The sequence below is a fragment of the Callorhinus ursinus genome, unplaced genomic scaffold, assembly GCF_003265705.2.
Source record: "Callorhinus ursinus isolate GAN/ISIS: 27379988/994484 unplaced genomic scaffold, GSC_fseal_2.0 scaffold13, whole genome shotgun sequence".
Taxonomy (NCBI): domain Eukaryota; kingdom Metazoa; phylum Chordata; class Mammalia; order Carnivora; family Otariidae; genus Callorhinus; species Callorhinus ursinus.
The window spans coordinates 47,331,511-47,345,458 of NW_027397075.1; the positions used below are offsets into that span (position 1 = coordinate 47,331,511).

General features: G+C 48.7%; 1 protein-coding gene across 1 annotated transcript; it reads right to left on the reverse strand.

Annotated features, from left to right (window-relative positions):
- Positions 1-638: 638 nt before the first annotated feature.
- NENF (neudesin neurotrophic factor) lies at positions 639-10,406 on the reverse strand. The gene is made up of 4 exons (XM_025877756.2): positions 10,192-10,406; positions 2,708-2,768; positions 1,856-1,959; positions 639-953 (listed from the first exon to the last, which is right to left on the reverse strand). Exons 1-4 carry the CDS (start codon positions 10,366-10,368, stop codon positions 777-779), a joined length of 519 nt encoding a protein of 172 aa, XP_025733541.1. The 5' UTR covers positions 10,369-10,406; the 3' UTR covers positions 639-776.
- Between the last annotated feature and the right edge of the window lie 3,542 nt (positions 10,407-13,948).

The window sequence follows — 13,948 nt, forward strand, 5'->3', positions numbered from 1 at the left end:
GAACTAAATCCCCCCTCAAAATGGATGAAATCCTTATGAAATCTGACCTGAGTCCAATGTGTTGCATGGGCTTTACCATGCTTGGGATGACCTCCAGGCCGGGCCCTGGCCACACGGCCCTTGGCACCACTTCCCAGCCGCTGATGGGGCTGAAGCTGAGTCACGCGGTCACTCTCTCCTGGTGGTAGCGCCAAGCCAGCCCCTCTAACACCCCTTTCACCATCCCCTGCCGCTCCTGTGCATCCTCCCCATTCCTGCCATCTTAGGGATGGCCCCTCACGGATGGGGACACTGAAGGCAGGACCGTGAAGGGGGAGGCCCACGCACAAGGCTGCCCCATCCCGTCGAGCAGAGGAGGCTTCAAGGAGAGAGCATGCGGGGAAGAATTCTTCCCTTGTGAAAATACGAAGTTTATTTTTGTGCTTATTCTAAAGTAAACATGGTCACAGGAAATCTGGCAAGTACAGGAAAATAGAAATCTAAAGAGGAAGTAAGTCACTTGTAGTTCTACTGCCCAGAGAGCCAACAGTGACCCGGAGGGGGCTCCCCACTCTGCCATCCTTACCAGCCTGGCCGGTGTGCGGGTGGGATGCCACGGCGACAGAACACTCAACCAAGGACAATAACAGGCATTAGGGTTCCAGGTTCAACATCTGCTTTATTTGGGTCCGGTGCCCAGAGGCTTGGGTAGCCTGTTTCACAGGAGATTTGGCAGCTGAGGGTCTTCCCTGCCCCCCCGCAATAAGGAACACCACCCCTCCCCCAGGGATGGAACATCAAAACTCGTCTTTTGTGTCAAAATGGGGCTGGTCTTCAGGCTTGAAGTCCAGGTTGGGGCTGCCGTCCTCATTGAGAATCCTCCGGGCCGTGTAGCCCACGATGGGATACTTGGCTTTGTAGACTTTGGTGAAGACATTGTCCAGGGATTTCAGCTCCTCGGCCGTGAGGCCCGTCTTGGGGAGAAAAGCCCAAGCAACACAGGGGATGTGGGGGGCGGGTGGGATGAGTGAGTCATGCCTCGCACTGAACTCTCTCCACCCCGCCCTCCTCCCCCCACACCCCTAATGCTGGCGAGAAAGTATCTCAACTAACCAACTGACTTTTCAAAAGCCAGCCCCGTGTGTCTGTGTGTAGGGGGATGGTGGGGGGCGCCATTTACTCTTTGACTGATGTAGAAATTCAAGACTCCAGCGAACACCCGGCCTGGGGCAGGGTGGGGTACACTCTACGCAGTCTGCACCCACCTCCCTTTCATGGCTCTCTACCCCCCCTCCCACTACAGATTCATACACCCTTCCTCTTCCTTGACTCCTGAATGTTTCTGTAATGTTGTGGTTTATGAGTTTGACTCATCTGAGCGCAACTGGGGTGAATGCCAGCCCCCCTGTCGGGATTACTGAGGACCTCAAATGGCTTTTGCCAATGCTGTTTTCTCTCTTTCACAGAAATATGAACATGGGGATACTCTGCTCCTCAACCCTGTTCATGCCTGGAGCGGCCTGGGGAGTGGGTGTCTGAAACCAACAGCAAACCTATGAGGCTGGGGGTGGCGGGTGCAGACTGCAAGGGGGATGGGGCTGCCAAGGCAGGTTGGAGCCAAATTGTGAAGATCATTGAGTTTGATCACCAAGTTCACGAGAGCTTGGACTTGACTCTATGGGCACTGGGGAGTTAGGGAAGGTTTTTGAGTAGGAGTGGCATAGTAAGATCTCTATTTCAAGAAAAGAGTTGGTCACACTGAGTGGACTGGGACTTCAATAGGCTAATTAGGAAGCTTTGCTATTGCCTAGGGGTAAGAAAGGCCATGGCCAATGGGGGGTGGAACCTTTTGACAAAGGCTCATAATTTGGCTCACAGTGTCATGGGTGAGGTCTGCGGGATCAAGGGACATCTTGGCCACCCCTCTGGTGGAGTCCTTCCCAGTCAAGGCATTGTAGGGGGCTCCTCGTCCATAAAACTCTACAACAACAAAAAAAAGAAGATGTGAGTGTGTATGTGCATGCGAAGCAGTGAGGAGCCTGTACGTGGCAGGGAAGGGGGCTTCTGAGACCCAATCCAATGCTGAAGAAGCCTCCAGGCCCAAGGAGAGGGGAAGCAGTGAAGACATGAAGCCCAATAAGCCACCCCCTGCCATCAGTCTGGGTTCCACTAATTCAGAGTATGGAATAAGTCACACATGCTGGACTGAGAGGTGATTTTTTAAAAATACAGAATGAAAACAATCTCTTAAAATATTTAAAATGCAAATAGGAAGAATGTTCAGTCTTCTTAAATGTTGGTGGAAGCCAAGTCTACTCCGTTCAACATCTTTTGTTTGGTATCAGATACACAATGAACCATAACTACCTCCATGATATGATCTGTAATTACTACTAGAGAAACCATGAAGAGGCATTAAAATGTTCTATCCTGTTCTATGATCCCAACGCCTTGCAAAGCAACGCTTTTCCTCTCACTGCTTCAACCGTGATAAATCATCAAGTTGGAATTTGGTGCCATAGGCAGCAGGGAGCCATGGAAGGTTTTTGAGCATGAGCATACATAATTAGAAAAACACTGTGGAGGTACAACACTGACAAAGATTGTTAACTCAATCTGAAGGAAAAGGACCTGGCCAGCGTCCCCTCCCTTCTTCACACATCCAGTGTCCACTCCAGCTGCCGAGCTCCCCAGAAGTAAGGATTTTTCATAAAGCTGAGCCACTTACCCTTTCCAGAAGTGACATCAAACACCACGCCTTTCACTGCCATGTAGATGGGCTGATCCTCCTAAAAAGCAGGAGAGAAGCTGTTGATGAGAGCCCAAGATCTCCGCTCCTCCAGCCCTAGTTAGTGACATCTCTTCCCACCACGGGCTGTGCAGACAGCAGCAGGTGAAGGTACAAAGCAGCCTTCCCTCGTCCCTATCAGGAGCTTGTCCCTATCTGCCCAATGTCATGTCCACTCACAAACTTTGGAAAGCTGACAAAGTATCATGACAAGCCCATGGCAATACCCTTCTGTGGAAAAAAAAAAAAATCCCAGGGACTGAAGCAAATCTGCATAGATAAAAATTCAATGGTGAATTATTTAAATCAACCCAAATTTCCTTTCATCTTGGTCAGTGTACCTATGTGGATGCAATCAGTATAAATGATCACTTTTATATTTTGCTTCTTACACGTAATATTGCTTCGTATAAACATTCCCATGTATTGAAATAACCAAAATGGTTGTCACTCACACAGCTATATTTTATATTAGCAATACTGTGTACCTGTTGGTTTAGCTCTTCTTCTATTTTGGGTATTTAGGTTCCTTCCAATTCCTTAAAACCATAAGTGGCAGGATTATGAATATCTTTCTATAAGCTACTTTATAATTTGGTGACTTATCTCCTTGAGGCATGGAATATATGGAATTCCTGGACCAAAGTAAATGAACAACGTAATCGCTTTTATTAAAAATTTAACCAGTTCTTCAAAAAACCATTTACAGCGCTAGAAATATACAAGCAATGCTGTTTCCCCAAAGTACTAACAGTGAGTCAGTCTCATAGTGTATTTTTGGCTATATTCGTAGGGATAAAATATTACCTTCAAATTCCTACTCCCCCCCCCGCCCCCGCCACCAAAGAGAACAACACAAAAACAGATGGCATGGATTTTCTAACTTCCATCAAGGTGGACTCGGGCTGGGACGACTGTCACAGTTCCAGTTCTAGGACATGCAAGCCCAGGCCTCCTTTGTCTCAGCCCCGCTGGGGGGTACGGGGACACCAATAGTCAGCTCCTAGGCTGGGGTGAAGGGGTCGTTGAGCTGGGTGCACAGGGATCTGTGGATCTCCAAGACCACACTGCTTGGTCTTCTCTAGGCGTCGGCCCTAAGGTTCTTGCCCTCGTGGGGCTTAAGGTCAAGTTTCACAGAGAGAGGGGCTGGGGCTCAGAGAAGGTAAGCGACCTGGCTGAGGAAATGTATCTCAGTGCCCCATAACTTCACAGGCCTCAGTTTCTCTGTTACAGATGGCTAACCCCCACTGACCTCGCAGGCACGCTGAAGGGCACAGCATCTGTGAGCACTCGGTAGGCCCAGCACAGGAGCTCAGTAAACAATTGGTTATTACATTCTCTATCAGCTCCAGACAGTCCCTAGAACTTCTGCTGACTTGGTGGACATTTGCTCCACTTCAACTAAGAGTTATTTTATTTTAATTTTTTTTTAAAGATTTTATTTTTAAGTAATCTCTACACCCATGTGTGGCTTGAACTAACCCCCGAGATCAAGAGTTGTGTGTTCTACCTACTGAGTCAGCCAGGCACCCCAAAATGGGTTATTTTAAAAGGTATGGTTTAACCAGCCAGCAGCCTGCATTTTTTTTTAATGGCCTTTCTTTCACTGTGATTATTTATTTCTTGACTTCAATTGCTTATCAAGTGGGGTTATATATTATTTCAGCTTAAACACTATATTAACAGTTATAATTTCACCCATGGCATTTTGTCATATTTTCCATTGTTGCTTTTCCTTTGATATGTTATTCCTTTCTTGTGTCTAGAAACATGACCTTCACCTACATAAAATACAACCACATGCATCTTATCACTAACACTCTCAATTTCTTCAACAGTTAAATATTTATCTCCCCGTGAAACTATACATTGAAGGTGTCAGGGCAAAGAGGAAGTCCTAGCAAAGGGGTAGCAAGGAACGGTGCTACAGGCGTTCCACAGAGAGGAATGGCCTTATCGGTTAAATGTCAAGTGTGCTGGGGGTGAGGCTGGGGGGTTGTTCCTGGCTTGTGGAGCTGGGTGTCCACGGACAGCACAGCAGTGGCCATGGTTTCCAGGCCCCAGAGGTGTGGCAACTGAGCAGACAGAGGGTGAGTGGAAGTCTTGGGAGCAGAAATGCAGACTCTGAAATAGAAATGTCCATGGAGACACAATAAAACACACATGCTCATCACCAGCTTCACACCGTGCTCCCGCAGCCTCTCATCCACCTGGAAGGATGTTTCACTGTTTTTGTTTTTTTTTTATCTGCACAGCAGGTCTGAAGTAACAGCAGGAGGTCTGCCTTTTTCCAGGAGCCCCAAGGAGGAGTCACCATGGTGGGCTGTTCCAAGCACAAGTGCTCAAGTCAAACAGACCTGGGTTTGAGCTGCCGCTTATAAGCTGTGTTGCCTTGGGCAAATTACTTAACCTCTCTGTGCCTCGGTTTTCTCCTCTGTAATAAGAAGATAATAAAAGTATCCACTTTACTGGGCTGTTGTGAGGATTAACCAAGGCAAGAGATATGAAGCACTCAGCAGTTTGGGGAAATAAATGTTAGTTACCTGGATCCTTCTCTAGATTTTGAAAGTTGTAAGATCAAAGAGGAATCAGATAACCAAGTGGAAGAAGACTGGAGATCTTCCCAAAGGAAAGATAGAAAAAAATGTAATTCCCAAGTGACAGATAAGGATTCTAGAGGAATTTTAAGTTAAAACTGAAAGGGTCTTGAAGATTATCCAACACCTTCATTTTACAGATGCTGCTCTCCAGGCCGGGGAATTAGGAGACTTGCCCAGAGTCCCAGCGGGAATTAGAGCAGTGTCTGGAGACTGGAGCCTTCTAACCCAAGTTCATTCCACTCCCTGGCCTGCCCCACCAGGGGGCACACAGCATGAGGACAGCGTAGTTGCCTGGGACCAGGAGAGGGCGAGGGTGGCCTGGGAAATTCATCCACAAGACTCAGGACCACCAGGTGAGACACAGGGGGTGGGCCAAAGGCACCCAGATAGACGGGAACCATGGGAACCATCTGCATAAATGAGACCTGCATAAATGAGGCCTTTCTCCTTGGGGTCCGGGCTTGCCTTACCGTCTGGCCATCCTCCCGGCCTATTGTCACGCGGGGCCAGGACAGTGCCATGAGAATGACCACAGAAGGGCAGACAAGGCAGCAGGGTGGTGGAAGGAGGGCCTCTTCCACAGCCGGGAGGGAGAGGCCTGGAGCCTGGGTGCAGGCAGGAAGGCGGGCCCCTGAGCCTCCAACCTCAGACCTTGCACCAGGGGCTGGGGACAGAGCCAAAGGTCCTCACTGGCAAAGAGGGAAACTGCTACGATGTTTTCTTCTGCAGAAATAACGGGGCCCTCGGAGGATCTAAGGCCAGGTTAGTTTCTGATTGCAGTTGGCATCGGTAACCTATTAATGCATCATGGATTAATTTAGTGATTTACTAACCAATTTTTTTAATGAAGCAGGAAAAGTTTAAAATAGAAGAGAAAATAGAAAATATCAGAGTGTATCACACATAGTAAGAATAAGCATTGTTTCATAGAACTTTCGTTGTGTGTGTGTGTACTGGGGGAAGATGCAGAATGTATTCCTTGACACAGCCAGACATCTACAGTCGCTCGACTGCATGATTAGAGAAGGTGGTTTCACCTCTTTATTCACCATTCTCTACCCCACTGCCTTCACTGTCTGTATATTCTTTCTGTCCAGAATGATCTTTCTGGAGGAAGTACAGTCTTACTCTTCACTATCATTAAGTTTAGAAAAGCAGAAAACAAATGTCACCCTGTCCACCTCCCCACCTTAGCACAGATTTCCAAGGAGAGCTGGCACTAAGCATAGACAAATTCCATCTACAAAGAATAACTGTGAAGCCTAGGGGGCCATGGCAAGCTCAGGGTCCAGAGTCACACTAAATAAACTCCAGAAGCCGAACTACATTTCTGGGCATGCTTGCACTCTGACATCTTCTTCTTGGAACCGGTAAATCCCTGGAGCAGGTCACTGCCTGAAGCGATGGAGAGGGGGGCTCTGGGTAGTTCATTTTCCTTGCAGAAGCCTGAGGGAGCAGCGCCTGGTTCACCTCTATAACTCCCTAGCTGTGTAACCTTGGGCAAGTTACTTAACCTCCCCAAGCCTCCTTCCTCCTCTGAAAAAATGCGGTAATAGCACCCACCTCACGGGGCTATGGTTGCCATTAAATGAGTTGGTGCTTTAAAGTGGTTAGGACAATGCCTGACAGAGTTAGCGCTATTTATAAAAGTTTAATACATACATCTGGTCCCAGGCCCAGAAATCAGGTGGGTGTGGGGGCAGGCAGGGTGACCTTCTCTGCCCTTGGGATCCTCCAATGCAATTAAGGCAGAAAACATATTTTCTGAGGATGGCAAAAATCGTGTTGCACTAGGAGGGTGGAGGATGACATCCCCTCTGAACCAAAGAGAATCCTCAATTTCACCTCATCTTCCCTATGGAAGTCCGAGGCAGCACCCCATAATCGATTATATGAGTATTTCCACAGTAAAACATGATCATGAATATTCACACTAAGTACAACACATGAAGATTATAAATAGACTCATGTCAGTTCTGGCAAGGCTCTGTTACCAAAGGGGTTCAGAGCAGGTTGGGTTTTGCTATTAAATGACTTATTTAAAAAACAAAAACAAAACAAACCTTCTGAGGCACCTGGCTGGCTCATTTGGCAGAGCATGCAACTCTTGATCTTGCGTTTGTAAATTCAAGCTCCACGTTGGGCGTAGAGATTACTTAAAAATAAAATCTTAAAAACAAAAACAAAAATCCTTCTGGTTTCAGAGCTTGATTTTTGAATTGCCTAAGAGGATTATGGACCTGTTATACTGCCTCTTGCTTATAACTTTAATAATTAACAAAAATAGCAGCTAAGATTTATTAAGGCTTACTGTGCTAAGATTACTGCAGGCCTATCCTACACACTTTGCTTATCACCATCTCATTTAGTCCTCACACAACCCCTATATAGAGTAGGAACTCTTGTGATAGGCATTAGGATGGTCAGTTTTACATGCCAACTTTGATCAACTACAGTATCTGGGTGTTGCTCTGAAGATATTCTGTAGATGTGATTAACATCTACAACCAGTTGACTTACTATGAAGGAGATTACCCTGAGTAATCTGGGTGGGCCTAACTGCATCAGTTGAAAGGCCTTAACAGAAATGAGGTTTCCCTGTAGAAGAAGAAATTCATCTGGTAGGCTGGGGCATCAGCTACTGCCCAGGGGTTTTTGGCCTGCTCGATGGACTTCAGGCTTGCCTGACCAGTGCCCATGATCATATAAACCGATTCCTTGCCATAAACCAGATATGTTATCTCCTATTGTTTCTGTTTGGGGTGGACCCCTGACTGATAAAAGCATCTTACAGATGGAAAAAAAAAAAAAAATGAGACTCCAAAGAACTCCCTGCCCAAAGAACAGGGAGTGGTAGCCGGGCATGATCCAAAGGTATAAAGCTCTAACTAGGGTACCGTATAATGTATTATACAAACAGTGACACTTCTGAGAGTGAAGGGGGTGCTATTAGTAATTCTTCCCAGACAACAGGCACAAACCAGAACCATCTAGGGTGGGTCAGAGCACAGCACGGCTCTACTCAGCTGCATTCAACGGCCCCTCTCCTACCTGACTCTCTTCCTCTCTCTGCTTATAGACACCCAAAACATTTCTCCCCTTAACCTGTTCCCCCCTCAAGCTTCCCTCTTTGCTTCCCTTAGTTAAGTACCAATAATGTCAGCATAAAAAAACAAGGGTCTCTCCTCCATCGTCATCCTGCAGCCCCTGGAGCTGTTGCTGCAAGTACCCTCGACCTTGAACTCTGTCTCTTGGGTTCTGTGCTGGGGGTCTGCAAGTTCGCCCCCATGTTTGAAGATTCACTTTAAGGACTCACAGAACTCAGCATACAGTTGTACTCAGAGCTCAGATTTATGACAGCCATACAGAAGGATTCACAGTCAGGTGGTAAGAGAAAAGGACACGGGCAGAGTCTAGAGGAATCCATGGGCGGATTTCCTTGTGCTCTGTCTTTCCCATGAGGGGTCACACACAGCTCTCTTCCACCAGTGAACAACACAACGCAGCAACACGTGTGCGATGTTTCTGCCCAGAACATTAGAGTCTCTACCCATTAGAGACTCAGAGCCCAAGGTTTTTACTGGCAGCTAGCCATGTAGGCCCTCTCTGCCTAGCAGTGTTCAACATAAACACACTGTCTAAAGAGCCCAGATTGAGCCACCCTCATCCGTCAGGGAAGTGTGGAACACCCTGGAATTCCAGACATCAGCCAACAGCCACTCTTGCCAGCAGGCCTTTCTAAGGGAGTAGGCTTGTTATGTTAACTCTTTCCTGCACCGATTCCTGGATCCTGTATCATCCGGTTCCCTTCGGCCCTTAAAGATGTGTCCCTTAACATCTAGTCACATCCTTGTCTCCCTCCTTCTGTGTTCTCTTCCACTCAGGCTTCTAACCAACGTCTCTTTACAGTGATATTCAAACCAGCCATCACTGCCTAAGGACCAAGTTTCTGACCCCCGCCCCCCCTTTCAAACCCAGTCTAGCTAACTTAGGGTTAGGGATCCCAGCCTGGAGGATTTTAACAGGAGGACACTGGTCCCTTCCTCATTCTGGCCCTAGCTGGTGGCATGCCTCAGTTTCCCCCGTGTGTAAAAGCAGGATGTCCGTTCCCATTAATGCTGACACGCTATGGTAGGGTGATTTCCCCCATCAAACTGTCCCCCTCTCTTCCCAGATCGGCCCCGTTATGGTCCTTCTGCTGTGACGTGCAGCATCTTATTCCCACTCTCCGCAGGCATCACACTGGACCCCAGCAGCCCAAATGGACGGGGGAATGCGAGGAGTTTCCTGGACACCTCCAGACTGCTGACTGATGTGGGTGTGTTGGGGGGGGTGGGTGTCTTTGTCTCTAACCGGTCTCCCCCTCGGCCCTCTCCCCAACCTCCTGCTCAGCCAAGAGCCCAGACACTAAAAGTGGGTTTGAGGAGTCGGGGCAGGAAAACAAAGTGCAGGGAAGCCTGGATCATCCCTGGGCCTGCCCCACAGGTTTTACTTACCTCTCTCCCTCCCCCGCCACTCACCCCAAAGAGTAGGCAGAAGTGTTTGCCCCCATCTGATTCTAACATTAAAAACCCCCCAAAGTTCCGAGGTTCGTGGACGGATCACCAGCCGAAACGCGTCTCAAGGGGGCAGTTCGCCGGAAGGCAGGGCGCAGCGCGGGGCGGGACGGGGCGGGCGGGCTCGGTGCCGGGGCTGAGCGGGGCGCCCCGACGCGGGAGGACTCCCCGGATCCCTGCACGGCCTTCGGCCCGGAGAGAGGAAGCCCGCAGGCCTGGCGCCCAGCTCGGAGCCCGCGCCTCCCCTCGAGGCCTCCCGTCCGCTCACCTCCTCCCCGCCGTAGCGGGCCAGCTCCTCCTCCGTGAAGAGCCGCACCGGGGGCCCCCGCTCCGCGGGGCGCGGCGCCTGCCCGGCCCAGGCTGCGGGCGGCCCCGGGGCCAGCGCCAGGAGCAAGGCCAGCGCTGCCAGCCGCCACCACCGCCGCCGCGACGCGGGGCCGGCCATGGTGCGCGCGCCGAGCAGGGCCGGGTGGCCGGGGCGGCAGGGGGCCCGCGCTCCCGCCCTGCGGCCCCGAAACCCCGCCCCCCCGCCCCCTCGGGACCGCGCCGCTGGAGCGCCTGACTCCGCGGCCTGGGACTGGAGGTTGTGCAGAGAGCTACGTATGTGACAGCAGTTCTGTAGTAGGTACGTGGGGGACACAGCTCCACACTCCAGCACCTAGGAAGATATATTTGTAAACCAAGACCCCAGCTTTATTCATTCCGTCTTACTTCTGGGTCTCTGGCTGGCTCAGTCGTGGAGCATGCGACTCTTGATGGGGGGGGGGAGGTAAGTTGGGTGTAGAGGTTACTTAAAAATAAAAATCTTTTTAATAGGCTGATTTCTTTTTCTTTCCAGTTGTGTCCCCAAAGGGATTTTTGCAAAGGGTAGGGCATGGCACAGATCTGCACTGAAATAATAAAGGCTAACATTTGTGCAAAGACTCTTTCAATAATTTATTCAGCAAATACTTATGCCTCTCCATGTATCAGGTCACTGGGAATACATCGCTGAACAAGGGATCAGCGCCCCCATGGAGTTTACATTCCATGAGCTTACATTCTATGGGAGAAATAGACAAAGATACATACCGTTGTGTGTTAGATAGTGATGAATACCGGGGAGAAAAATAAAGCAGGGCAAAGGAATAGAGAGCATTGGGGGGCTGCAATTTTAAATAGGCTGACCAGGGGCTCCTGGGTGGCTCAGTCGGTTGAGAGTTGGGCTCAGAGTCAATTCAGGTCATGATCTCATGGGTAGTGGGAGAGTCCCAGCTGGGCTTGGTGGGCAGTCTGCTTGAGATTCTTTCCCTCTGCTTGTGCTCTCTCTTTGTCTCTCCCTAAAATAAATCTTACAAAATAAATAAGCAAACAAACAACAGGGTGACCAGGGAAGGTCCCACTGAGAAGGTGGTATTTGTATAATAGGGAGTGAGGGAGGTAGCTAGGAGGGGAGGACATTCTCTGCAAAAGGAAAGATGGCCGCATACATGTTGAGGAAGGACAGTGTCCCGCTTGCTGGAGAACAGTGGGAGGGAAGAGGTGTGGGAGATGAGGTCTGGGAGGTCAAGGTTAAAGGGAATGGAGGTGGTGGACAGGTCTCGTGGGGCCTCACAGCTCATTTTTAAAGGATTTTGGCTTTTATGCTTACTGAATGGAAGAGAGGAATGAGTTAAAATGTTAGTGGAATGACTCTGTGGTGTTGAGGACAGACTAAAGCAGGGGGAGCCACTGCAGTAATCCAGTGATCCAGGCGAGAGGTGATGGTGGCTTGCCCCAGAGTGCTAGCAAGGGAGGTGGTGAGCAGCGGGTGGGTCTCAGATGTGTTTCGAGGGTGTGGCTGGCAGGATTTGCTGACAAATGAGAGGAGACAGGAGGTCAGGGAGATAGAACAGAGTCAAGGATGACCCAGAGGGTTTTGGCCTTGGTAACCATATGCATGGAGTTGCCACTTACTGAGATAAGGAGAGATGGTGAGAAGAGCAGGTTTGGGGGGAGAAACTCAAGATCAGGCTTGGTCGGTTTGAGAACACCTAGATATCAAAGTAGAAGTATCAAATTGACAGTTGGCTATATGAGTCTGGATTTGAAGGAAGAGTTTCCAGGCGAGTGATATAAATCATGGAATCCTTGGCGTGTAGATTGTATTTAAAGCCACAGAATGGGGGCGCCTGGGTGGCCCAGTCGTTAAGTGTCTGCCTTCTGCTCAGGTCATGATCCCAGTGTCTTGGGATTGAGCCCTGCATTGGGCTCCCTGCTCCTCGGGGAACCTGCTTCTCCTCCCTCTGGTCTGCCACCCCGGCTCGTGTGCTCTCTCTCTCTCAAATAAATAAAATAAAATAAAATAAAAAAGTTAAAAAAAAAGCCACGGAAAGGATGAGATCATCAAGGACATGCAGGTGGAGAGGAAGATGGAGGGACCAAGGACTGAGTTCTCGGGCCCTGCCAACATATTGTGGGTAGGAGTACTGGCAAAGGAAACCAAAGAAGAGTTTACTGTGTGCCAAGCCCTGGCTCAGCACTTTCACAAGTATTAACTCATTTAATCCTTGCTTTCACTCTATGAAGTAAGAACTAGTATTATTGCCCATTTTTACAGACAATGAAACTGAAGTACAAAGACTTTAAATACCTTGGTCACGGGTGGGTGGTAGAGCTAAGATTCAAGCCCAGGCCGCCTCCCAGCGTCTTCCCTTAACCATCAGGCTACACCTGCCCTCAGTGACTGCACCAAATTTTCATACATTTCATCCATGCAACAGAATGAGCTTCTAGTACACAGCGACCTGAACAGGATCCATCACAAACCCTCTGAATCTCAGTTTCCGTATTACTAACACACCAGCCTGCCTCCTTGATGGTATTGTGCTGAAACTAAAAATGATCATGGATGTGAGAGTCTGTATAAGCTGCAGCATGCAGAATCTATGTTACACTGGGTCACAGGATCTCCGGGTTAGAAGAGGCCCTTCTAAGTCCTTGAATAGAATATCATCCCCTTCCTGATGCATCATGTTCCTTAATAACATCCCTGACATACAGTGTGCTACTTCTCTGCTTGAGCCCTTTCTCTCTCTACAGTTCTATTTGCTAGTAACTTCTTTGAGCCAAAAGATACTCCCTATAATTTCTACTGATCAGATCTAGCTTCCTCTCCCTGAGACACTGAGTATAAATCTATGATGCAATAGCATGCTCATATGCCCTTGGATTTTTCTAGGCATTCCTCTGATTGCCCTTCCCTACTTGAGCTCAGATTCAGTTTCCCAAATGAATCAGTTACCTGAAAGTAGAATACAAATTATTTGAAGAGAAACAAAATGACTTGTAATAAGACAGTTGGTTGCACAGGGGACGAAGGAGGCTGAGAAGAATCCCTGAGGTAACCAGAAGATTAGAAACGGCAGGAGAGTAACACCATCCTACCCTTAGAAGGGAGCAGGAGGTGGTATGAGAGTCTGGGAGCCTGGGTCACCTAGCTGAAGCTAGAGCCACAAAAAGCCTTTGCATTGGGCTGGAACCATGGAAGGGACACTGCCAGGAACAGGGAGCAAGGAAAAGAAAAACCCTGGCTTCTCCCTTGCCCTGATCCCCTCCAATCGCCCAGCAGGGCTTCCTCTTGACTAAATTCAGTGGAAACCCTGTGGCTGGGTTTTTCTTTCCTTTCCTTTCTTTTTTTTTTTCCTTTCTTTCTTTCCTATGTGAAAGTTTTTTTTTCAACTGTAAGTGGCAGGTGAATGATTAACGCCAGCTTGGCGGGCAGCTGTATCATTGTGCTCTCTGCTGTTGCCATAACAGGGCATTCTCCCTGTGTGTCTACCTTCACATCGGCTTCCATCGTTGTGTAAGGACGTGAGTCATAATAGATGAAGGGATCACCTTACTTAGAATGACCTCATTTTATCTAATACATCTGCAACAATCTATTTCCAAATGAGGTCACAATCTGAGGTACCAAGGGTTAGGACCTCAACATACCTTTTTGAAGGACACCATTCGACCCATAACCAGAATCTTTGGGATCTAGATGGTAAGTCAAACCATGA

What these genes read in the sequence shown, in the direction of transcription:
- NENF (XM_025877756.2), bottom strand. Translation starts at nt 10,368, where the DNA reads ATGGCCGGCCCCGCGTCGCGGCGGCGGTGGTGGCGGCTGGCAGCGCTG. An exon ending in TGATGTCACTTCTGGAAAGG is followed by an intron (nt 1,960 to 2,707) that starts GTAAGTGGCTCA and finishes TTGTTGTTGTAG; the next exon opens with AGTTTTATGGACGAGGAGCC. An exon ending in CAGACCTCACCCATGACACT is followed by an intron (nt 954 to 1,855) that starts GTGAGCCAAATT and finishes TTTCTCCCCAAG; the next exon opens with ACGGGCCTCACGGCCGAGGA.